The sequence below is a fragment of the Heterodontus francisci genome, chromosome 9 (assembly GCF_036365525.1).
Source record: "Heterodontus francisci isolate sHetFra1 chromosome 9, sHetFra1.hap1, whole genome shotgun sequence".
Classification (NCBI taxonomy): domain Eukaryota; kingdom Metazoa; phylum Chordata; class Chondrichthyes; order Heterodontiformes; family Heterodontidae; genus Heterodontus; species Heterodontus francisci.
The window spans coordinates 55,994,696-56,021,917 of record NC_090379.1 but is presented as its reverse complement, the minus strand read 5'-3'; the positions used below and the strand labels follow the sequence as shown (position 1 = coordinate 56,021,917).

At 43.2% G+C, this 27,222-nt stretch overlaps 1 protein-coding gene across 3 annotated transcripts in view; it reads left to right on the top strand.

Annotated features, from left to right (window-relative positions):
* fermt2 (FERM domain containing kindlin 2) overlaps window positions 1–27,222 on the top strand; it is a 143,629-nt gene that overhangs the window by 29,907 nt on the left and 86,500 nt on the right. For all 3 annotated transcript variants that reach the window (XM_068039141.1, XM_068039140.1, XM_068039142.1), the window contains exons 3-4: window positions 4,727–4,960; window positions 22,866–23,006. In XM_068039141.1, the coding sequence (XP_067895242.1) occupies window positions 4,727–4,960; window positions 22,866–23,006 (375 nt within the window). The remainder of the gene's footprint in view (window positions 1–4,726; window positions 4,961–22,865; window positions 23,007–27,222) is intronic.

Here is a 27,222-nt window from a genome sequence, read left to right as displayed (position 1 = left end):
AATCCCTTAAGATATTTCTTTGCATTAGAATGAATAAGCCCCTCTCTGCTTCTTGGAAAATATTGGCTTAGAGGTACCTTGATGGAGGAACATTTTTACTTGTCCAGCATATTCCAGCAATGCTGATACTACTGCAAAATGGAGGGAGACCTAGAAAGGGAAACAAAACATTGAATGTTATTAACCCCTTGCCAATGCAGTTTCTCAATATATTACTTCATCATGCTTCCTATAATGTTGTAAGCTCTTTTTTTTTTCTAGTGGTATACAGGTTTCTAGAATACATCTGCCATTTGTAATGTAAGTAAGGAATCTATACAGTTTACAAGGGAATATCAAATTGCTTGCTTCAGGGGGGCAAATGTTGTCCCAGGCCACAAGACCATAAATGTGGATTGGAGTATTAAATTTGGCAAGAGCAAAGTATATACCATGAATATCAGATGCACAAAGACAGGGGTGGGTGACACTGCTTCTCTTAATTTCTCTTGTTTTCTTTGGTGATTCTTTTTCCCCAAAGATTCTAATTGTCTAAATGCATGTAAGCATTTGGGCTGTATTTTTATATTTTCTATTTGCTTCATGTATCAATAGCTAGGAAGCATGCAGCCGTTGTAACTTAATTCCTTCAGCTGTGCTAGTCTTCTGCTTGCTCTCGGTTGCGCTTTGCTGTTCTTTTAAGCATCACACTCGTGCATTCTGAAACATTGTCTTGCTACCTCATTCCCAGAAGCCTTCTGTTTGACTTGGTTTTGGACAACATTCCCTAAATCCTTTCCTGCTTTTGCCATCTTGTTCAGCGTTCACTTTTTCTCCCTTCTGCTCTATAAAGTTTACTGTATGTGAGGACTGTTGGAGAAATGTAGTTTGCCGCATAGTTGCGGCCTGAAAAACTGGCTAATAAATTTCTGTTGAACACGTGGTCTCACTTCTTCCATGGTTAGATCAGGCAGTGTGTGTGCAATAAAATGGTGTTTATTATGCACAGTCCCATCTGCTACACAGGTGTTGTCAGAGGAAACTTTCCAGTGAAGGTTGTGAATCTTGCTTTTTTTTTTGGAGAAACATTTTTTGTTTTTGATAAGCATGTACAATTTAAAAGTTCTAGAGAGTTGACTACTTTGGATTAATCTTTGAACAATGGAACACCGAGTAGCAGGCTCTCTGAATATTTCTTAAAACTTTATTTAATTGTTTTTAAATGTACTGAGGTCCTCTCAAAATGCTTGAAATACAGGAAGTAAAGGCTGGGATAACCGAGCACTTTGGGGTGCAGTGGAGGAGAAGGTACCTAGTAAAAGAAGCCAGAGGGTGACTGAAAATGAGTGGAATGCCTAGAGAGAGCCAAATACTCTCAAATGATTTTTAATTAAAAGGTTTAAAAATACATATAAAGATAATTGCTGTAATGACTTGCCTTCCAACAGGAAAAAAAAACAAGATGGTAAATGAATTAAGAAACCTCAAAATAGAAAATTGGTGCAATTGGTAATGGGCCTGTCACAACAGCATTACACCTGCTTTTCTCATGATTTCAATCCAAAGTTTTTACATGGGCTGTTTAATTTTTAAATGACATGAAAGCATCAAACTATGACAGTGGAAGTACTTCAGATGGACAAAATCTGTACATGTGCTTTATTTTTAATATACTAGTGAATCTCCCATAGGGTTACATATGGAGCATGTGAATTTGTTGGAATGGGAGGTATAATCTAATCAGAATGTGCAGGCGTAATTCATTTCTCATCATAAAGTCACATTGTCTACTTTTTTATATATTCAATTTCTTATATTTTATAGTCAATTTAAATGTGTGCGTGTGCGTCCTCCATTCCCCCATGACTCTCGAGGCCAATAATTATTTAACATTGTTTTTCATTCATTCTTGAACTGTGGGCATCACTGGCAAGGCCAGCATTTATTGCCGATTCCTAATAATCCTTGAAGGTGGTGGTGAGCCACCACCTTGAACTGCTGCAATCCATGTGGTGTAGGTACACCCACGGTGTTGTCACAAAGGGAGTTCCAGGATTTTAACCCAACAACATTGAAGAAATGACTATAAAGTTCCAAGTCAAGATGGTGTGTGACTTGGAGGGGAACTTGCAGGTCATGGTATTCCCATGCATCTCTTGCCCTGTCTTTCTAGGTGGTAGAGGTTGCAGGTTTGGAAGGTGGTGTTGAAGGAGCCTTTGTGAGTTGCTGCAGTGCATCTTGTAGGCAGTACACACTGGTGTCATTGGTGGAGGAAGTAAATGTTTAAGGTGGTAATTGGAGTGCCGATCAAGTGGGCTGCTTTGTCTTGGATGCATCAAGCCTCTTGAGTGTTGTTGAAGCTACAACCATCCCATCACGTTCCTGACTTGTGCCTTGCAGATGGTGCATAGGCTTTGGAGGGGGGGTGGGGGAGTCAGGAACTTAATTACTTGCCACAGAATTCCCAGCCTCTGACCTGCTCTTGAAGCCACAGTATTTATATGGGTGGTCCAATTAAGTTTCTGCATATTGATGGGGGAATTTAGCAATGGTCGTGCCATTGAATGTCATGGGGAGATGGTTAGATTCTCTTGCTCATTGCCTGGCACTTGTGGCATGTATGTTACTTGCCACTATGAGCCCAAGCCTCAATATCATCCAAGTCTTGCTGCATGCGGGCATGGACAGCTTCAGTATGAGTTGTGAAAAGTACTGGATGCTCTAATCAGCGAACATCCCCACTTCTGACCTTGTGTTGGAGGGTAGGTCATTAATGAAGCAGCTGAAGATGGTTGTCCTGGGGCTGAGATGATTGGCCTCCAACAACCACAGCCATCTTCCTTTGTGCTAGGTATGACTCCAACCAGTGGAGTGGGTTTTCCCCCCTCCCCCTTATTTCCATTGATTTCAATTTTGCTAGGGCTCCTTGATGCCACACTTGGTCAACTGCTGCCTTGTTGTCAAGGGCAGTGAATTGCAGCTCATCTCTGGCATTCAGCTTTTTTGTCCGTGTGGACCAAGGCTATAACTAGGTCTGGAGCTGAGTGGCCCTGATAGAACCCTTTTGTGGGTTCCTAGTACACTTCTGCTTGGACTATGTGGCCTCTGAGTGGGGAACCCGCCCCCACTGAGGCTGTTGGTTATTAATTATACTGATTTGTAATGTGATGCCTTGGCCTGTATTTAAATCTTTTATTGTAATTAATCACCTAAAATCCAACATAAAACGTAGCCTGAAAAATAGCAAATCTTGTTCAACTTATTTGTAGATGTAATGTAGTGCTGGTTAACTAAGTGGCGTGATCTGTGTAGAAGTCCATTTATCTGAACTTAATAGACATTCAGACATGGGAGGGAAAAAGTTGTTTTCATTAATGTTAGACTTTTTCAGGGCCCTTAGAAAGGTGGCATTTGAGCACTGGTCCTGAAGCAGCTACTGCCTTTTTTGAGTTGGATGGAAATTGTTTTGGAGGCTGTTTAGTTGCAGCGGTCAGAAGTTGAAAAGTCTGGATGGACAGAATTCCAGCAGGCAATTCCAGTGTCTACCCAAGCGCACAGATTGCTAACTTGTATGACTTGCCCATTCTCAAACTAGAATGCAAATGATAGACCTCCGTATACGCGCAGCATACAAATCAATCTTGAGACTTGCATGAACAGAAAGGCTTCCTAAAACATTGAAGGTTGCCAAGGTTTTGAATTTTTGGCTAATGTGTTAACTGAAATCTGTATATTAGGGAAGAATTAGTAAAAATGGAATACAAAAACAATCTGATTAATCATTGAATCCTGATCTGCTAGTGTGTTGGCAGAAGAGCACTTGGGGGGGGGGGGGGGGGGGGGGGGGGGGGTTGTTAGAGTGAATAATTTGGTGAGGAGTAATAGCTGAGGAGCTTTGCAATTGGAAGTGAGAAATAAGTAATTTTCTTGCTCAAGAAACACTGACCAGAGCCTGTTTTCTCAGACCTGGCTGACTGTTGAGAACACAAACGTGTAAATGTGTGCTGGGACATAAATGGAATTCCAGAAGCAGACATCTTGTTTGAAACCATTGAACTGTGCTGATTCATATCCTTATATGTGAATATGATCTAATGCACCATTCACTTTATCCTGTGTTTGTAAATTCTTGAAAAATTTGATTTCAAACTTTTCTGCTTGGAGGAACTCCCTTACAAATATTGATTCACTCTTGGGGACTTCCTGCTCTAACTTCTGAAAGAGAGTGTTAACATTGTTCAATTCTCCCACCCAATTTATTTTTATGTAGAATGTCAATAAATACTGAAATTTATTTGCCATATGGACTCTCTGTCAAGACCCAAGTTTGAAAGCATTTGCTGTAATATGTGGCTGGTTTCTATAACTTGGGGTAAAAAAAACTTGTACATTGATGGCTGTTTTTGTTGCAGTTTCTGGTTATTTTCTGGCAGTGTTCCTCCCCTGGTAGCTAGAAAAGATGGCAGCTGCCTGCTTGCTCCTGAGGCAGCATTTTACATTTGCCACTGAAATGCATCCAAACACATGGCAAAAGCACCTCTTCAGGTAGATCTCAATGTCTCCAATTCTGCTTGAGTGTGGCAAGTTAAATGCCCCCATGAAAGTTGGCATATAGATTATAACAATTTTTGTATTTGCATAGCACCTTTAACATTATAAAACATCCCAAGGCACTGAGGAGGGAGAATTGCATAACTTTTTTTTTTAAACCATTTGTTCTCACTAGCCAATTATTTTCCTTTTGTAGATGTGAAGAAAGACTGGTCAGATCATGCATTGTGGTGGGAGAAGAAAAAAACTTGGCTTCTGAAAACCCACTGGACCTTGGATAAATATGGTGTGCAAGCTGATGCCAAACTGATGTTCACACCTCAGCACAAGGTACTTCGCCTCCAGCTGCCCAATATGAAGACTGTGAAGGTGAAGGTCAACTTCTCGGATAGAGTCTTCAAAGCAGTCTCTGACATCTCCAAGACATTCAGTGAGTACTAGTGTTATAGCGCTTGTTGGGTTAATTTTCAAAAACCATTGAAAATATGCAAAGATCAACACTGAAGTTAAAAGTTGCACTAGAAAGCTAATCACGTTTACTTCATTATTGGCTAGATTTTACAGCAAGAATAACAGTTAGGCTATCAGCGCTCACTGTTGGAGTAAATCTGACAGCAGCTGCAGTGTTATGGGTACTGTTTTAGCATGTGTACACGTCCGACATGGCCTACGCTGGGCACCATTTTGGGGAGGTCACTGGTACGGGCAATAGAGCACACACTGGAAGTGAGCAGAGTAGCCAGATTGTGAGATCAGTCAGTGTGAAACCCTGATTTAATGCCTGCACTGCAATTTTTGACCTTTTTTGCTCCAGCTAATGCCCTCTCCCGAACAAACACAGCTGAACATGCGTTCAGCAGCAGGAAGGACCCACAGGTCAGGCAGCACCTGTGGATAGAGAAGCAGAGTTAATGTTTCAGGTCCATGACATTTCATCAGAACTGGCAAATATTAGAAAAGAATTGGGTTTTAAGCAAGTAAAGTGGGTGGGGGGGTGTGGTGAGAAAGAGAACAAAAGGGGAGGTGTGTGATGGGGCATAGAGCAGGAGAGATTAAATAACAAAGCTGTCCTGGGACAAAGGCAAAGAGCGTGTTAATACTTATGGTGAAAGACAAAGCATTAATCCAGAGAGAGTGTTAATAGTGGAATAATGAGCAGCCTCTGTCTACATGAAAAACCGGGTACATGTTAAATATTTTTTTTTTAAAAAAGGCCAGTCAAGCTCTGAAGTTATTGAACTCAATGTTCAGTCTGCAAGGCTGTAGAGTGCCGAATCGAAAAATCAGATGCTGCTCTTCGAGCTTGTATTGTTGTACACTGGAACACTGGAGCAGGCCAAAGACAGAAATGTTGGCATGAGAGTGGGGTGGGGGATTGAAATGCCAAGCAACCAGAAGCTTGGGGTCATGCTTTCACTGAACAGAGGTGTTCCACAAAGCGGTCACTCAATCTGTGTTTGGCCTTCCCAATTTAGAAGCGACCTCATTGTGAGCAGGGAGTACAGTATACTAAATTAAAGGAAATACAAGTAAATCGCTGCTTCACCTGGAAGGAGTGTTTAGGGCTTTGGATGGTGAGTAGAGAGGAGGTAAAAGGGCAGGTATTACAGGGGACGAGTTGTCTGGGGTGATACAGGAGTGGAGCAGGGTGTTGCGGAGGGAACGATCCCTTCGGAATGCTGACAGGAGGGGAAGGGACTGTAATGAGGTCTACAGCAAATCGAGCCTGGCAGAGCAGTCAGAATGTTGTCGGGGCCCATAGCCTTTGCTATATCCAGTGCTTTCAGCCCATGTGGAGTGAATCGAATTGGCTGGAGACTGGAATCTGTGATGCTGGGGACCTTAGGAGGAAGTTGAGATGGATCATCCAATCGGCACTTCTGGCTGAAGATGGTTGCAAATGTTTCAGCCTTGTCTTTTGCATTGACCTGCTGGGCTCCCCCATCATTTGAGGATGGGGATATTTGTGAAGCCTGCTCCTCCAGATAGTTGTTTAACTGTCCACCATCATTCTTGACTGGATGCGGGAGGACTACAGGGCTTTGATCTGATGGTTGTGGGATTGGTTAGCTCTATCTATGGCATGCTGTATCTGCTGTTTAGCATGCATGTGCTTCTGTGTTGCAGCTTCACCAGGTTGGCATCTCATTTTTAGGTATGCCTGCTGCTGCTCCTGGCATCCTCTCCGACACTCATTGAACCATGCTGATTCCCTGGTGTGTTGGTAATGGTGGAGTGAAGGATATGACAGGCCAAGAGGTTACAGATTGTGGTTGAATACAATTCTGCTGCTGTTGATGGCCCACAGCACCTCATGGATGCCCAGTTTTGAGCTGCTATATCTGTTTGAATCTATCCCATTTAGCACGGTAGTGCCACACAACACGTTGGAGGGTATCTTCTGTCTCCACAGGAGTAGTGGTCACTCTTACCAGTGCTGTCATGGACAGATACATCTGTGACCAGTGATTAGTGAGGGTGAGGTCAAGTAGATTTTTTTCTTCTTGGTTCTCTTGGCACCTGCTGCAGACCCAGTCTAGCAGACGCCAGCTCGGTCAGTAGTGGAGCTACCAAGCATTGAAGTTCCCGTCTTTTCCCCCCCCCCCCCCCCCCCCCCCACCCACCGAAAGTACATTCTGCATCCCTGTTTCCCTTTGTGCTTCTTGCAAGTAGTGTTCAACATGGAGGAGCTCTGATTCATCAGCTGAGAGGGGCAGTAGGTGATGATCAGGAGATTTCCTTGCCCATGTTTGCCCTGGTGCAGTGAGTCTTTATGGGTTCCGGGGTCAATGTTCAGGGCTTTCAGGGCCACTCCCTCCCGACTGTATACCACTTTGTTGCCATCTCTGGTGGCCCTGTCCTGCTGGTGGGACAGGATATACCCAGGGGTGGTAATGGAGGAGTCTTGGACATTGGCTGTAAGACCTGATTTGGTGAGTATAACAACAACTCCCAATTTTTGGCACCAGTCTCAAAATGTTAGTGAGGAGGACTTCACAGGATTGACAGGACAGGGTGTGCCTTTTGTCATTTCCCGGTGCCTAGGTCGATGACCAGTGATCCATCAGGTTTTATTCTTTTGACTTTTCTGGAGCAGTTTGATGCAATGGAATGGCTTGCTAGGGCAGTTAAGAGTTAACCACATTGCTGTGGATCTGAAGACGCATGCAGGCCAGACTGGGTAAGGATGGCAGATTTCCTCCCCTGTAGGATATTAGTGAAGCAGATGGGTTTTTCTTTTTATGACAATCCGGTAGTTTCATGGCCACCATTACTCGGACTAGCTTTTTAATTCCAGATTTATTAATTAATTAATTTAATTTAAATTCCACCAGCTGCCATGGTGGGATTTGAACTTGTCTCTGGAGCATTAGAGCAGGCCTCTGGCTTACTCATCCAGTAACATTACCAATATGCTACTGTCTCCCATAGAAGGAAACCAGTTGAGCAGCCTCCTTTCCCCTACTACTTCTGCTGCGATCTGCTAATTCAAGTAGGGTCAGAATTCAGCCTACAACCTTCCAGATCTGATGACTCAGCTACTAGCTGAGCTAATTTTGGTATTTTTACTTCCTTTCAGCAACATTTACTTTATACTTTAGAGGTTATGACTCCACCTCTAATTGCAGTCTGTAGCCCTTGATGTATTTTGAGAACTTTACAGAAAAAGTACATAACAGAGCACCATATAACTGATTGGACTTTATAGGATTATAGAGTCATAATGGCACAGAAGGACGCCATTCAGCCTATTGAGTCCACGCTGTCCTGCTGCACAGCAATCCAATTCCCTGGCTCTATCCCTGTAGCCCTGTAAGTTTACTTCCCTCGAGCGCCAACAAATTTCCTTGATGAAATCATTCATCATCTCCGCTTCCACTATCCTCGTAGGCAGCGTGTGCCAGGTCATTGCCACTCGCTGCGTTTTTTAAAAAAAAAGTTCTTCCTCACATTTCCCCCTGCATCTCTTGCCCAAAACCTTAAATCTATGTCCCCCAGTCCTTGTACCATCAGCTCATGGGAAATAGCTTTTCTTTTGTCTACTCTATCCAAACAGTCAGAATCTTGTACACCTCAATCAAATCACCCGTCAATCTCTTGAGCTCTAAGGAGAACAACACCAGATTCTCCAGCCTAACTTTGTTAAAATTCCTCATCCCTGGAACCATTCTGGTAAATCTACTCTGCACCTTCATATGGACCTTCACATCCTCCGTAGTGTGGTGACCAGAACTGGATGCAAAGTCTAGTTGTGGCCAACCAGAGCTTTATAACAGTTCAGCATAACTTGTCTGCTTTTGTACTCAATGCCTCTGATGCCAAAGATCCCATATGTTTTGCTAACTATTCTCCCAATATGTCTTGCCATCTTCAAAGATCAATGCACATCAATCCCCAGGTCCCTCATTCCCTGTACACCTTTTAGAACTGTGCCATTTAGTCTAAATTGCCTCTCACTATCCCTTTTGCCAAAATGCATCACCTCGCATTTCTCTGTATTAAGTTCCATCTACCACTTAACTGCCCATTCTGCTAGTCTATCTGTTCAGTTGCAGTTGATTGGTATTGTCCTCACTGTCTGCCACACCTCCAAATTTGGTATCATTGGCACATTTTGAAATTTTACTCTCTCCCAATATCCAAGTCATTTGTGTATATCAAAAATAGCAGTGATCCTAGCACTGAGCCTTGGGGAACACCGTTGTCTAGCATTCTCCAGTCTGAAAAATAACCATTTACTGTCCTTAAGCCAATTTTTTATCCAAGCTGACACTGTCCCTCCTTTTCCATGAGCCTCAATTTTGTTAACCAGCCTCTTATGTGTCAAATGCTTTCTTAAAATCCATATCGACAACATTGTTTGCTTTCCCTTTATCAACCTTCTCTGTTACTTCATCAAAAAATTCAGTTGGATGAGTCCAGCGCATTCTGCCTTTTACAAATCCATGCTGGCTCTCCCTGATTATCTTAAACCTCTCCAAGTGCCTGTTCACCTTTTCTTTCCCCTGATTATTGTTTCTAAAACCTTACTCACAATGATGTTAAACTGACCAGCCTATAGTTAACAGGAATGTCCTTGCATGCTTTCTTTAAATAAGGGTGTCCCATTTGCCACTCTCCAATACTCTGGCAACTCCCCTATATCTATGGAACTTTGGCAGATTATGGCAAGCCCTTCTGCTATCTCCACTCCCTTTTAACAACCTGGGATGCAACCAGTTCAGTTTGCTTACCCACTGTTTTTTTTTTCAGGTTTGCACTTGCTGTTCAATATTCAGTGCATTAACACCTAATCTGTACTAATGCTTTGTCTTTCAACACGCCATTAACATATTGTTTGTCTTTGCTCCATGACCTTTTGGTCAGCTATGTGGCCTGGTCCAATCTACACCTCCTTTTGTTATCTCTTGCCCCACCCCCACCTCACTTATAAAACCTGTGACTTTTCTAATATTTGTCCGTTCCGAAGAAGGGTCACTGACCCGAAACGTTAACTCTGCTTCTCTTTCCACAGATGCTGCCAGACCTGCTGAGTGGTTCCAGCATTTCTTGTTTTTGTTTCAGATTTCCAGCATCCGCAGTATTTTGCTTTTATTATACTGGGATGCAACCATCTGGACCAGGCGACTTATCCATTCTAAGCAAAGCCAACCTTTCCAATACATACTGCCCAACTCATACCCCAGCACCAGATCCAGCAATGTCTCCTTCCTAGGTGGTTCGAGAACATGCTGATCAAGGATGTTCTCCTGAGCACATTTCAGAAATTCCTCATCCTCCTTTCCCTTTTACTCTTAACCAAGTATGAAGGTAAACTAGTAAAAAAACATAAAAACAGACTGAAAAGCTTCTGTAGCTATATAAAAAGGAAAAGTTTGGCTAAGACAAATGTGGGTCCATTACAGGCAGTGTCAGGAGAATTTTTAATGGGGAATAGAGAAATGGCAGAGAAGTGAAATGATTACTTTGTTTCTGTCTTCACTGAGGAAGATGCAAGAAATCTCCCAGAATTAGACATCCAAGAGGTTAGGGAGAATGAGAGATTGAAGGAAATTAGTTATGAGTAAGAAGGTTGTATTGGAGAAATTAATGGGTCTGAAGGTTGATTACGCCCCAGGACCTGATATTCTACATCCTGTGTTGAAAGAGGTAGCGATGGAGATAGTGGATGCATTGGTGATCATCATCCAAAATTCTATAGATTCTGGAATAATTCCTGCAGATTGGAAGGTAGCAAATGTCACCCCACTATTTAAGAAGGGAGGGCGAGAGAAAACTGGGAACTACAGACCTGTTAGCCTTGCATCAGTCGTAGGGAAAATATTAGAATTTATTCTAAAGGATGTGATAAATGGACACTTAGATGATAATCTGGGCATAGTCAACATGGATTTATGAACGGGAAATCATGTTTGACATACCTGTTGGAGTTTTTTGAGGATGTTGCCAACAGAATTGATAAAGGGGAGTTGATGGACATAGTATATTTGGATTTGCAGAATGCTATTGGTAAAGGCCCCTACAGGAGGTTGGTTAGCAAAATTAAAGCACAAAGGATAGGAGGTAATATACTGGCATGGATTAAGGATTGGTTAATAGGCAGAAAGTAGGAATAAACAGGTCATTCTCGCATTAGGCTGTGACCAGTTGGTTATCACAAGGATCAGTGCTTGGTCCCCAGCTGTTCACTATATATATCAATGATTTGGATGTGGGGACCAAATGTAATATTTCCAAGTTCATAGAAAGCACACAACTAGGTGGGAAGGTGTGTTGTGAGGAAGATGCAAAGCGTCTTCAAGGGGATTTGGACAGAGTTAGTGAGTGGGCAAGAATGTGGCAGATGGAATATAATGTGGGAAAATGTGAGGTTATCCACTTTGGTAGGAGGAATAGATGTGCAGAGTATTTCTTAAATGGTAAGAGATTAGAAAGAGTAGATGTACAAAGGGACCTGGGTGTCCTTGTCAATAAGTCACTGAAAGCTAGCATGCAGGTGCTGCAAGCAATTAGGAAGGCTAATGGTATGTTAGCCTTTATCGCAAGAGGATTTGAGTGCAGGAGTAAAGAAATCTTGCTTCAATTGTATAGAACCTTGGTCAGACTGCACCTGGAGTACTGTGTTCAGTTTTGGTCCCCTTACCTTAGGAAGGATATTATTACCCATAGAGGGAGTGCAACAAAGGTTCACCAGACTTGTTCCCAGGCTGGCAGGACTGTCCTTTGAAGAGAAATTGGGGAAAATGGATCTGTATTCTCCAGAGTTCCGAAGAATGGGAGATTATCTCATTGAAACCTACAAAATACTGAAAAGTATAGACAGGGTAGATGCAGGTAAGATGTTTCCCCAGTTTGGGCATTCTAGAACAAGGGGACACAACTTCAAAACAAGAGGGAAGCCACTTTTGATCGAGATGAGGAGAAATTTCTCTACTCGGAGGGTTGTGAATCTTTGGAATTCTCTACCCCAGAGGGCTGTGGAAGCTCAGTCATTGAGTATGTTTAAAGCAGATATTTTTTTTGTTTAATTCATTCAAAGAACAGTACAGCACAGGAACAGGCCATTCGGCCCTCCAAGCCTGCGCCGATCTTGATGCCTGCCTAAACTAACATCTTCTGCACTTCCGGGGCCCATATCCCTCTATTCCCTTCCTATTCATATATTTGTCAAGATGTCTCTTAAACGTCGCTATCGTATCTGCTTCCACCACCTCCCCTGGCAGCAAGTTCCAGGCACTCACCACCCTCTGTGTAAAAAAAAAAAAACTTGCCTCGCACATCCCCTCTAAACTTTGCCCCTCGTACCTTAAACCTATGTCCCCGAGTAACTGACTCTTCCACCCTGGGAAAAAGCTTCTGACTATCCACTCTGTCCATGCTGCTCATAACTTTGTAAACCTCTATCATTTCGCCCATCCACCTCCGTCGTTCCAGTGAAAACAATCCGAGGTTTTCCAACCTCTGCTCATAGCTAATGCGTTCCAGACCAGGCAACATCCTGGTAAACCTCCTCTGTACCCTCTCCAAAGCCTCCACGTCCTTCTGGTAGTGTGGCGACCAGAATTGCACGCAATATTCTAAGTGTGGCCTAACTAAGGTTCTGTACAGCTGCAACATGACTTGCCAATTTTTATACTCTATGCCCCGACCAATGAAGGCAAGCATGCTGTATGCCTTCTTGATTACCTTATCCACTTGCATTGCCACTTTCAGTGACCTGTGGACCTGTACGCCCAGATCTCTCTGCCTGTCAATACTCCTCAGGGTTCTGCCATTTACTGTATACCTCCCACCTGCATTAGACCTTCCAAAATGCATGACCTCACATTTGTCCGGATTAAACTCCATCTGCCATTTCTCCGCCCAAGTCTCCAACCGATCTATATCCTGCTGTATCCTCTAACAATCCTCATCATTATCCGCAACTCCACCAACCTTTGTGTCGTCCGCAAACTTACTAATCAGACCAGCTACATTTTCCTCCAAATCATTTATACATACTACAAACAGCAAAGGTCCCAGTACTGATCCCTGCGGAACACCACTAATCACATCCCTCCATTCAGAAAAACACCCATCCACTGCTACCCTCTGTCTTCTGTGACTGAGCCAGTTCTGTATCCATCTTTCCAGCTCACTTCTGATCCCATGTGACTTCACCTTTTGTACCAGTCTGCCATGCGGGACCTTGTCAAAGGCTTTACTAAAGTCCACATTGATAACATCCACTGCCCTTCCCTCATCAATCATCTTCGTCACTTACTCAAAATACTCAATCAAATTAGTAAGACACGACCTCCCCTTCACAAAACCATGCTGTCTCTCGCTAATATGTTTGTTTGTTTCCAAATGGGAGTAAATCCTGTCCCGAATAATCCTCTCTAATAGTTTCCCTACCACTGACGTAAAACTCACCGGCCTATAATTTCTTGGATTATCCTTGCCACCCTCCTTAAACAAAGGCACAACATTGGCTATTCTCCGGTCCTCTGGGACCTCACCTGTAGCCAATGAGGATGCAAAGATTTATGTCAAGGCCCCAGCAATTTCTTCCCTTGCCTCCCTCAGTATTCTGGGGTAGATCCCATCAGGCCATGGGGACTTATCTACCTTAATGCTTTGCAAGACACCCAACACCACCACCTTTTTGATAATGAGATGACTGAGACTATCTGCACTCCCTTCCCTAGGCTCATCATCCACCAAGTCCTTCTCTTTGGTGAATACTGATGCAAAGTACTCATTTTAGCACCTCGCCCCATTTCCTCTGGCTCCACACATAGATTCCCATCTCTGTCCTTGAGTGGGCCAACCCTTTCCCTGGTTACCCTCTTGCTCTTTATATATGTATAAAAAGCCTTGGAATTTTCCTTAATCCTGTTTGCCAATGACTTTTCATGACCCCTTTTAGCCCTCCTAACTCCTTGCTTAAGTTCCTTCCTACTGTCTTTATATTCCTCAAGTGCTTCATCTGTTCCTTGCCTACCAGCCCTTACAAATGCTTCCTTTTTCTTTTTGACGAGGCTCACAATATCCCGTGTTATCGAAACTTCCCGAAATTTGCCAAACTTGTCTGTCTTCCTCACAGGAACATTCTGGTCCTGGATTCTAATCAGCTGACGTTTGAAAGACTCCCACATGTCAGATGTTGATTTACCCTCAAACAGCCGCCCCCAATCTAAATTCTTCAGTTCCTGCCTAATATTGTTATAATTAGCCTTCCCCCAATTTAGCACCTTCACCCGAGGACTACTCTTATCCTTATCCACGAGTACCTTAAAACTTATGGAATTATGGTCACTGTTCCCAAAATGCTCCCCCACTGAAACTTTGACCACCTGGCCGGGCTCATTCCCCAATACCAGATCCAGAATGGCCCCATCCCTAGTTGGACTATCTACATACTGTTTCAAGAAGCCCTCCTGGATGCTCCTCACAAATTCTGCCCCATCCAAGCCCCTAGCACGAAGTGAGTCTCAGTCAATATTGGGGAAGTTAAAATCACCCACCACTACAACCCTGTTACCTTTACATCTTTCCAAAATCTGTCTACATATCTGCTCCTCTACCTCCCGCTGGCTGTTGGGAGGCCTGGAGTAAACCCCCAACATCATGACTGCACCCTTCCTATTCCTGAGCTCCACCCATATTGCCTCGCTGCATGACCCCTCTGAGGTGTCCTCCCGCAGTACAGCTGTGATATTCTCCTTAACCAGTAATGCAACTCCCCCACCCCTTTTTACATCCCCCTCTATCCTGCCTGAAGCTTCTAAAGCCTGGAACATTTAGCTGCCAATCCTGCCCTTCCCTCAACCAAGTCTCTGTAATAGCAACAACATCATAGTTCCAAGTACTAATCCAAGCTCTAAGTTCATCTGCCTTACCTGTTATACTTCTCGCATTGAAACAAATGCACTTCAGACCACCAGTCCTGCTGTGCTCAGCAACATCCTGCCTGCCTGCTCTTCCTCTTAGTCCTACTGGCCTTATTTACTATGTCCTCCTCATTTATTTCACTAGCTGTCCTACTGCTCTGGTTCCCACCCCCCTGCCACACTAGTTTAAACATTCATGGGATGTGGACATTGCTGGCTATTCCAGCATTTATTGCCCATCCCAAATTGCCCTAGAGAAGGTGGTGGTGAGCTGCCGCCTTGAACCGCTGCAGTCCATGTGGAGTAGATACATCCACAGTGCTGTTGGGGAGTTCCAGGCTTTTGTCCTAGCGATAGTGAAGGAATGGCGATATAGTTCCAAGTCAGGATAGTGCGTGGTTTGGAGGGGAGCTTGCAGGTGGTGGTGTTCCCATGCAACTGCTGCCCTTGTCTTTCTAGGTGGTAGAGGTCACTGGTATTTTTGGAGGTGCTGTTTAGGGAGCCTTGGTGCGATGCTGCAGTGCATCTTGTCAATGGTACACACTGCTGCCACTGTGCGTCGGTGGGGGAAGGAGTGGATGGGGGTGCCAATCGAGCAGGCTGCTTTGTCCTGGATGGTGTCTAGCTTCTTGTGTTGTTGGAGCTGCACCCATTCAGGCAAGTGGAGAGTATTCCATCACACTCCTGACTTGTGCCTTTGTAGATGGTGGCTAGGCTTTGGGGAGTCAGGAGGTGAGTTACTTGCTGGATTCCTAACCTCTGACCTGCGCTTGTAGCCATGGTGTTTATATGGCTACTCCAGTTCAGTTTCTGGTCAATGGTAACCCTCAGGATGTTGATGGTGGGGGAATTCAACAATCGTAATGCCATTGAATGTCAAGGGGAGATGGTTAGATTCTCTCTTGTTTGAGGTAGTCATTGCCTGGCATTTGTGTGGCGCGAATGTTACTTGCCACTTATCAGCCCAAGGCTGGATATTGACCAGGTCTTGTTACATTTCTGCACGGACTGCTTCAGTATCTGAGGAGTCACGATTGGTGCTAAACATTGTGCAATCATCAGTGAACATTCCTACTTCTGACCTTGTGATGGGAAGGTCTTTAATGAAGCAGCTGAAGATGGTTGGGCCTAGGACGCTACTCTGAGGAGCTCCTGCAGTGATGTCCTGGAGCTGCGATGATTGACCTCCAACAACCACAGCCATCTTCCTTTTGTGCTATGTATGACTCCAATCAGCAGAATGTTTTCCCCTGATTCCCATTGACTCCAGTTTTGCTAGGGCTCCTTGTTGTCATACTTGATCAAATGATGTCTTGATCTCAATGGCAGTCATTCTCACCTTACCTCTTGAGTTCAACTCTTTTGTCCATGTTTGAACCAAGGCTGTGATGAGGTGGAGCTGAGTGGCTCTGGTAAAACCCAAACTGAGCGTCAGTGAGCAGGTTATTGCTCAGCAAGTGCTGCTTGATAGCACTGTCAAGGACACCTTCCATCACTTTACTGATGATCAAGAGTAGACTAATGGGGCGGAAATTGGCTCAGTTGGATTTGTCCTGCTTTTTGTGTACAGGACATATCTGGGCAACTTTCCACAATGTCGTCGTAGCTGTACTGGAACAGCTTGGCTAAGGGCGCGGTATGTTCTGGAGCACAGGTCTTCAGTAGTATTGCCGGAATGTTGTCAGGGCCCATAGTCTTTGCAGTATCCAGCAGTCTTTTCTTGATATCACGTGGAGTGAATCGAATTGGCTGAAGACTGGCATCTGTGATGCTGGGGACTTCAGGCAGAGGCTGAAATGGATCATCCACTTGGCACTTCTGGCTGATTGACAGATTTCTAAATATCAGTGACACAAAGGGATATGGGGATAGTGTGGAGAAAAAGGCATTGAAGTGGATGAGCAGCCATGATCATATTGAATGGCAGAACAGGCTTGATGGGCTGAATGGCCTGCTCCTCCTATGTTCCTATCAATTGGGATAATGTTAATGTCCCCTAATATTACCACTCTTTAGTTCTTGCACATCTCTGATTTTTCCCTGCAGATTTGCTCCTCTATCTCTTACTATTTGGAGGTCTTTCACCAAGCTTTTGCCTAAAACATCTATATGAAGACTTGTAATTAAACTGAAAACTCTGGGATCTAGAATGAAAGGCAGCATTGTATAAAAAGTGGATTTTAAATAAAATAGGAAACCAAGTGAAGGTGTGGACTTGGAAAGGGACCTGGGAGAAATAAAATCATCGGTCTCGAATCTAGACAAGAAGAGCTTTTTTTTTAAAAAAAAAGTATAAACAAAGCATTATAATAAAGCCAGAGCAATAAATTGCAAGTCTGCATAGGTTATGTTGAAACTTTACAAGATACAAATACAACCACAGAATTTTGCAGCCTCGAAGGAGACCATTTGGTCCATTCTGTTTGTTTTAACTCCTTGCTGGATTAATTAATCTTGCCCTGTCCTCCTTCAAATATTTATTGAATTTATGCCTCCCCACCCCCTCTTTCCCCCCAAAAAGTGTTCTATGCCTCAACCATGTGCTGTGCAAAAGCTGCCATGCTCCAATAGCCTTCAAAATAAATTTCTCATTTCTTTCCTCACCTTTTGATGACCATTTTAAATTGATGACCCTTTGTCAACCAGGAGCAATGGTATTTCTCTCTTCACTATCAAAACTTTTCTGAAGTTTAAAAACTTCCTCTTCGTTTCTCTGCTCTAGTGGAAATAGTACCATATCTTAAGTCTTTCCTCATAGACTATAGTCTTTCACCCATGTTATCATCCTGGTTAATCTATGCTATCCCAGGTGGAAACATTATTTACGGAGCAGGCTTGAGGGGGCCATTTTTATTCATGTTCTAAATGTTCTGTCTGTCTTTAAGGTCCTTTTTTTCTATAATGGGACACCTGAACCTGCACTCGGTAGTCACCTAGCTGTGATCTAACCAATGTTTTGCATAAATTCTTCATTATTTCTTGTACTCTCTCTGTCCAAGTTTATAAAAACCCAAAAGTCTTTAATTTTTATATGTTGCTTTGCCTACTTTGCACTTTGAGGGTTTGATGGCACTGCAGAAGGTTTTTGGGTGCCTAAGTCTCCAATGTGGCATGCCTGAAATTTGAAACTTTACTACTGTGATTGAGGGGCAGGAGTGAATCAGTCTGCTCTGGAATATTATATAATATAAAAACAAGAAATGCTGGAATCACTCAGCAGGTCTGGCAGCATCTGTGGAAAGAGAAGCAGAGTTAACGTTTCGGGTCAGTGACCCTTCATCGGAACTGACAAATATTAGAAAAGTCACAGGTTATAAGCAAGTGAGGTGGGGGTGGGGCAAGAGATAACAAAGGAGGTCTAGATATGCTCTGGAATATTGTTGACTGTAGGCTAATACATTGCATATGCTTTTTTTTTATAGTACATGTGGCTAGAAAAGCAGCAGCTTGAGCCCCTTATGTGTTTTTACATAAAAAGTGAAATATACTGGGAATAATTCTGATGTGAAGCCTGAAAAAGCTAACTGGCTGAATTTATATTGAATGTCATGTATCAAAAAGTAAAATTGCTAACACTTAATATTTCACCAAATTTGAGATTCAGTGCAAGCTGTTTCTGTACTGCTGTTTTGTATGCCTTCACTTTGTGATTTGCACCTATATTGGCACATTATGAAAACTAAACTTCATAAAAATTACCAAATCAATGAGCATCACTAATAGTCACAACAGAATTGCTCCAACCTTTAAAAGTGCACAGGAATCTTTTTAATGTTGCATTAGTCATTTCTCCGTTGTAGTGCATTTTAACAACCAACATAAATGTTGCACATTTTTTAAAAGATCCCCCACATCAGTGAAAAGCTGTCTTGCAAGCTAATCTTCACTAGGTTTGCTGACTTGCTACTGAATTTTCTTCTACGCATAAATTACTGACCTAAGCTTGGTCAGGTGGCCCGTCTTTGTGTTATCTTTAAACCGTGAATGTTCAGCTAATTCAGTGGCGACTAATCAGAACTGTGATTTGAGCCTGTTCCTGCCCAATATCCACGTGCATGTATTTCCAGCAAAGGTTGCTGGACAACAATCTGGATGGAAACTCTGCTCAGCCACTTTTTTCATTTCCTCTTTGTAACATCCCTCCCCCACCCCAACTTCACCAATTGCATTCTGACAAATCCAAAACTAAAATCCAAGCTGACTTCATAGTTTACAATGCTCAAAAGCTGCATATTCTCTTCTGGACAGTAAAAAGCTATAGGTAGCATTCAATGTGGTAATTTTACATTTTATTTGTACTTTAAATTTGCCATTATCTATTTGTTTTTGCAGTGAACCTTTTTTTGCTACAAGAGCTACAGATTGAAACTCCATTGCTCTTTTCCCTGTGAGACTCTCAATCCCAAACCAATTGAGCAAAATACTGTGAACACTGGAAATTTGAAATAAAAACAGAAAATGCTGGAAACACTCAGCAGGTCAGGCAGTATCTGTGGAAAGAGAAGCAGAGTTAACGTTTCAGGTTGACTACCTTTTCATTAGAACTGAGAAATGTTAGAAATGTAATGGGTTTTAATTAGGTCAAATAGTGGAGGGTGGAAAAAGAACAAAAGGGGAAGTCTGATAGGGTAGAGGATGCCAAGTAAATAGAGTAAATGCCAAGAGTTGGTGGAACACATCCAAAGGGAGTAGTAATGGAACATGAAACAAAAGATGTGCCCAGAGGAGGTGTGGTTGACAGGACCCTCGACCATGTCCAACCCATTTCCCACACTTCTACCCTCACTCCTTCCCCTCCCTCCCAGAACCACAATAGGGTTTCTTTTGACCTCCCCTTCCACCCCACCAGCCTCCATGTTGAACAGATCATTTTCCACCACTTCCAGCATGATGCTAACACTAAACTCATCTTCCCCCTCCCCTTTCAGCATTCCAAAGGGACTGTTCCCTCCATGACGCCCTGTTCCACTCCACTATCACCCCAACAGCCTGTCCCCTTCCCACAGCACCTTTCCATGCAGGCTTGGGAGATCCAAAACCTATGTTTCCTTTTACCTCCTCTCTCTTCGTTGTCCAAGGCCCCAATCACTCCTTCCAGGTGAAAGAGACTTGTGTGTACTTTCAGTCATAAACCTGGAACTCCCATCCTAACAGCACTGTGGGTGTACCTACACGAGATAGACTGAAGTAGTTCAAGAAGGCAGCTCACCACCACCTTCTCCATGGCAATTAGGGATGGGCAACTGTACTGTCTGCTCGCTATGTTGTCTGCTGTACATTGGGAAGACCAAATGCTGATTGGGTGACCGCCTTACAGAACACCTCCATTCAGTCCACAAGTATGACCCCCAAGCTTCCAGATGCCTGCCGTTTTACTTCTCTACCTTGCTCTCACACTGACATCTTTGTCCTTGGCCTCCTGTAGTGTTCCAATGAAACTCAGTGCAAGATCAAGGAACAGCCCCTCATCTTTTGATTCAGCACTTTTTATAGCCTTCTGGACTCTCATTTACCGATTAGGCACACTACAGTCTGTCAGACTGAACATTGAGTTCAATAATTTCAGAGCATGCCGGGGCCCAGCTTTTTATTATTTTTAGTTTTTTTTTTTCCCCTTTTTTTAAAATGTTATTTTGGTTTGTTTTGACTCTGCCTACCCACTTTTTTTTATGTTTGTGCTTGGGGTCAGGCTGTTCTGTTATCTGTCCATTAACACCCTCTCTGTACTAATGCTTTGTCTTTCAGCACACCATTAACATACCATTTGCCTTTGCTTCATGACCTTCTGGTCAGTTCTCAGTGACTTTGTCCTATCAACACCTCTTTTGTTATCTCTTGCTCCGCCCCCACTTTATTTGCTTAAAACCTTTTACATTTCTAATATCTGCCAGTTCTGATGAAGGGTCACTGACCTGAAACGTTAATTCTGCTTCTCTCTCCACAGATGCTGCCAGACCTGCTGAGTATTTCCAGCATTTCCTGTTTGTGTTTCAAATTCAGGTTTCTTGGTGAAAGAGCAGCACTCTAACCTATAGTGCCACTTTTATTGCTTTTACTTGTTTTCAAGCATCCAGCAGAGTGCCAAACTCCAAATATGTTCTGGGCTTAACCATCTTCAACTGCTTCATCAAATAACCTTCCCTCCGTCATAAAGTCAGAAGTGGGGATGTTTGCTGATGATTGCATGGTGTCCAGTACCATTTGTGACTCCTCAGATACTGAAGCAGTCTGTTCACATGCAGCAAGACCTGGACAACATTCAGGCTTGGGTTCCTAAGTGGCAAGTAACTTTGTGCCATACAAGTGCCAGGTAGTGACCATCTGCAACAAGAGAGAAATGTGAAATGATTAATTTTGGTAGGAAGAAAGTGGAGAGACAATATAATATAAAGGCTACAATTCTAAGAGGGGTGCAGGGACAGAGGGACCTGGGTGTATATGTGCATAAGTCATTGAAGGTGGCAGGACAGGTTGGGAGAGTGGTCAATAAAGCATACAGTATCCTAGGCTTTATTAATAGGGGCATAGAATACAAGAGCAAGGAGTTTATGTTGAACTTGTATAAGACACTAGTTCGGCCTCAGCTGGAGTATTGCGTCCAGTTCTGGGCAGTGCATTTAAGGAAAGATGTGAAGGCGTTGGCGAGAGTACAGTAAAGATTAATGACTGGCTCTAGGATGAGGAAATACATTTACAAAGAGATTGGAAAAGTTGTGACTCTTTTCCTTGGAAGGGAACTCTGAGGAGATTTAATAGAGGTAATCAAAATCACAAGGGGTTTGGACAGAGTGGATAGGGCGAAACTGTTCCCACTCGTGAAAGGATCAAGAACGAGTGGGCACAAATTTAAGGTAATTGGCAAAAAGAAGCAATGGTTAGGATCTGGAATGCAATGTCTGAGAGTGCAGTGGAGGCAGGTTCAATCAAGACATTCAAAAGGGAATTAGAGAGTTGCCTGAAAAGGACGAATGTAGAAGATTGTGGGGCGAAGGCAGGGGAATGGCATAAAGTGAATTGTTCCCTCACAGCCGATGGGCTGAATGGCCACCACCTGTGCTGAAACAATTCTGTATTCTGTGAACGATCTCTCCTTGACGTTCAATGGCATTACCATTGCTGAATTCTGCACTATCAACATCCTGGGGGTTACCATTGACCAAAACTTAAATGGACCAGCCATATAAATACTGTGGCTACAAGAACAGGTCAGAGGTTGGGAATTCTGCAGCAAGTAACTCACCACCTGACTTCCCTAAAGCTTGTCCGCCATCTACATGGCACAAGTCAGAAATGTGATGGCATACTCTCCACTTGCCTGGAGGAGTGCAGCTCCAACAATACTGAACCTCGACCGCATCCAGGACAAAGCGCAGCTTGCTTGATTGGCACCCCATCCACCACCTTAAACATTCACTCCCTCCATACCGGCACACAATATCAGCAATGTATACCATCTGCAAGCTGCACTGCTCGTGACCTCTACCACCTGGAAGGATAAGGGCAGCTGACACATGGAAACACCACCACCTTCAAGTTCCCCTCCAAGTCGCACATCATCCTGCCTTGGAACAATATCACCGTTCTTTCACTGTACTGGGTCAAATATCTGGAACTCCCTAACAGCATTGTGGGTGTAACTACACCAGATGGACTGCAGCAGTTCGAGAAGGCAGCTCTCCACCACCTTCGCAACGGCAATTGGGGATGGGTGACACATGCTGGCCTTGCCAGTGACAATCGCATCCCATGAAAGAATGAAAGAAATAGTGTGTAAAAATGATATGCAGACTTGGCATCAGCCTGGAAAGTCTTGTAGCTCTTTGCTCTGATTTCTACACCTTGCTTTACAAGCTTCATTATTGGAAGGTTTTTTGTGAGCATTGTTTTATGTTGCTGATTTACTTGCATGAATGTCTTGTCAATTCCATTATCTTATGTATTGCTTTTCTATTCTTGCAGATATAAGGCATCCTGAAGAATTGTCGCTCCTGAGAAAACCAAAAGATCCAACAAAGAAGAAAAAGCGAAAAGCTGATGAAAAAGACCAAGGTGAAGATGAGGCACTGGAGTTGGAGGGACCTTTAATTACTCCAGGATCAGGTCTGTAAAAGTGTACACTCTACATAAAAAAAAAAGGGAAAAAAGATTTGCAGTTGAGGAAAAAAAAATGAATGATTGACCTTTGGCTGAGGCTGGAACCTTTCTCATCTGCCAGATATGTTCCAGTATTTACATGCCACCTCCTATTCTACTGATGGCTTGCGAATCAAAACACTTTATGTAATCTGTCATACTACACCAGAGGGAAGCGAGAAATGGACATGTAATACTTGTTTATATCTAGTTTGTAGAATGCATCACTTCATTAGTATTGGAGCACACCCAAACAGTTTTTTTAGGTTGAGGGGGAGGAAGCAAAAAATCAGGAGGAATATTGATTAAATGCAAAACTAGCTTATTTTTATTTTAAGGAAATTTGCTTGAAACAGTTTGTTGTTTTTCAAGCAATCTGAATTAAACTTGAATATGCAAACATCCATTTTAAAATAGAAATTTAATATGTAAATTTGACCTTTTGCAGAGCAGTGGATCCTCTAAGAGGGATTCATTTGCTTCTTGGGTCCTTTTTTTATTCCTCCACATTGACTTTGAAATAGTAGAACCCGTCAGTCTATGTTGCACTCCTCATAGCCTTACAAATCACTAATAATGTCACTTCAGCAGAGCCCACGCAACTGCATAGAGATTAGCTCCATTTCTGACATTCTACCTGTGTGACCACTTGCTATTCTGACACTTTCAGCTGACACATGACAATTGAATGTGCCTTGCACCCCTACACAGTCATTACGAGAAGTCATAAAGGAACTGAGAAGCCTCATTCAGAAGTCCTACTTCAAGTACCACTGCATACATCAGGTGTCTTGGCTGAGATCTGCACCAGGTGGCCACCAGTAAGTCTGAGGCAGTCAGGTGGCTGCTCTTCAACTGGATAACCAATCCCACATTAGAGGTGTGGTTGCCCCTAAGTTAGCATATATGCTAGAATTATGATCTGCAAGAATTTAATACCATATGAGAATCAACTTTCATCTCATTCCCTTGCCAAAGTCCTTTTTTTTTCACTCATTAGCACTAGGTCTTATCTTCTACATCAGAAAAAAATCCATTAATCAGGCTGCTTTTGTTGCAAAGTTTATAGTCTGTCTTGTAGTCTTCAGGATAGTTTTCATTTGCTCAATCCACATATTGACATCAGTATGCATCTCTAAAGGAAAAGCAGAACAGCCATTTCAAAGCCTCCAATTAGACATTTTAAAGACTTTTAGTATTGTGTCCTTGGTGGCTAGACTGAGGAAGGAGGCAAGGGGAGACTTCATTTAACAGAGCTGCATCAGACAAAGGCATGCTGCTCACTCTGGACACAAATTGCATCTCACTGATAGCATATGATCCCATTATCTCTGTACTTTTGGGTGGTAGTATGAAATGACTATTTCCTTTCAGCATACTGCTGACAGCTGCATTGCTGACATTATTGGCAACATGATGAACTAAATAGGTAAAGTGATGCTGCATTTCAACAGCAAGCATCTTTGTGCTCACAGGCCTGTATGGATCTTCTCCAGCCATTGAGAAGGGTACAGCATATGTAACTGCAAAATGTAACACTGGAGCAGTTATGCATTAGTACAATATAATTGCAGCATCAAGTGGAAAGTATTAACTTTCCTGCCAGGTGGGAGTTGCTTAAAGCATATCGTGACACTTGACTGTTTAATGTCAATGCTGATCAAAATAGTTATTGGCTAGCAATTGTCAGCTCCAGTGTGATTATGATCGCCATTGCATGTGTTAAGTTTCTCACTTCCTTCTTCACATTTCTTTTTTGAAAAAATGAGGCATAACTTCTATGTAGTGTCATGCTAACTTGGAAACTTGAATGAATCATTTAAGCTCATTGAAGTTTTATATGATGGGTGTGGTAACTTAGCAGTTGAAGCCAAATAATGGTTATGAACCATTCCATTTATAAAGAGGAAGTCTCCAGTTGATGGACTGAATAAGTGTGGCTGTAGTGAATGAGAAAATAATTTCTGTCAAGAGCCTTCCATATTTTAGGAAGGCATTTTTTTGCTTCTAAAACATGCATATATTGTTTATGTGTGACTTATAAAACAACAGAACTTTATTTTAAATGGAAAATGTGCATTATATAAAATAAGTATCATGCATTTTTTACGCTCTCGCCACATCACCATTGCATTTTCTCATCGGTTTAAACCATTGTGACATTTATTGAAGGTATTACTACTTTTAGTTTAGAATGTAAATGAAGTATTTGCAATCTTCATAACCTACATCCCAGAACAGCTGATTCTCTTTAAGCTTTCTTTGGTGTAAGGTAATACAAATCGTAATTTTTTTTCCAAGTAATCAAATGGCAAGATGCTAGGGAATTGATGTGGAGCAAAGAGATTTAGGAGTCAAAGTACAGAAATCACTAAAATCTAGTCAGCAAGTACAAAAAATAATTTAAAATTCATCTCGAGGGGCTATAATGCTACTAAGTATCATCACCTCATTCCATGACAATATGAAAGGCACAATTCAACATGGTGGCTCCTCATCAGAGCCCTTTCCTATCCTGAGTGGTGTGAAACAGGGCTGTGTTCTCGCACCCACACATTTTGGGATTTTCTTCTCCCTGCTGCTTTCACATGCGTTCAAGTCCTCTGAAGAAGGAATTTTCCTCCACACAAGATCAGGGGGCAGGTTGTTCAACATTGTCCGTCTGAGCGAAGTCCAAAGTACGGAAAATCCTCATCAGGGAACTCCTCTTTGCTGACGATGCTGCTTTTAACATCTCACTCTGAAGAGTGCCTGCAGAGTCTCATCGACAGGTTTGCGGCTGCCTGCAATGAATTTGGCCTAACCGTCAGCCTCAAGAAAACGAACATCATGGGGCAGGACGTCAGAAATGCTCCATCCATCAATATTGGCGACCACGCTCTGGAAGTGGTTCAAGAGTTCACCTACCTAGGCTCAACTATCACCAGTAACCTGTCTCTAGATGCAGAAATCAACAAGCGCATGGGAAAGGCTTCTACTGCTATGTCCAGACTGGCCAAGAGAGTGTGGGAAAATGGCGCACTGACACGGAACACAAAAGTCCGAGTGTATCAGGCCTGTGTCCTCAGTACCTTGCTCTATGGCAGTGAGGCCTGAACAACGTATGCCAGCCAAGAGCGACGTCTCAATTCATTCCATCTTCGCTGACTCTGGAGAATACTTAGCATCAGGTGGCAGGACCGTATCTCCAACACAGAAGTCCTCGAGGCGGCCAACATCCCCACCTTATACACACTACTGAGTCAGCGGCACTTGAGATGGCTTGGCCATGTGAGCCGCATGGAAGATGGCAGGATCCCCAAGGACACATTGTACAGCGAGCTCGCCACTGGTATCAGACCCACCGGCTGTCCATATCTCCGCTTTAAAGACGTCTGCAAACGCGACATGACGTCCTGTGGCATTGATCACAAGTTGTGGGAGTCAGTTGCCAGCGTTCGCCAGAGTTGGCGGGCAGCCATAAAGGCGGGGCTAAAGTGTGGCAAGTCGAAGAGACTTAGCAGTTGGCAGGAAAAAAGACAGAGGCGCAAGGAGAGAGCCAACTGTGTAACAGCCCCGACAAACAAATTTTTCTGCAGCACCTGTGGAAGAGCCTGTCACTCTAGAATTGGCCTTTATAGCCACTTCAGGTGCTGCTCCACACACCACTGACCACCTCCAGGCGCTTACCCATTGTCTCTTGAGACAAGGAGGCCAAAGACTTTGCTGATAATGTTGGTTATGTAAAGCTCTGGTTAGACCCCATTTAAAGTACTCCCTTCAGTTCTGGGCACCATGCCTCAGGAGGGATATTATCTGATTTGGAGGAGTCTCAGCACAAATACACCCAGAATGATGCTTTTTAAAAATTCTTTCATGGGATGTGAGCATCGCTGGTTAGGCCAGTATTTATTGCCCATCCCTAATTGGCCTTGAAGGTGGTGATGAGCCACCACCTTGAACAGCTGCAGTCCATGTGGTGTCGGTACACCCACAACGCTGTTAGGGAGTTCCAGGACTTTGACCCAGCGACAGTGAAGAAATAGCGATTTATAGTTCCAAGTCAGGATGGTATGTGGCCTGGAGGGGAACTTGCAGGTTGTGCTGTTCCCATGCATCTGCTGCCCTTGTCCTTCTAGGTGGTTGAGGTCGCAGGTTTGGAAGGTGCTGTCGAAGGAGGCATGGTGGATTGCTGTAATGCATC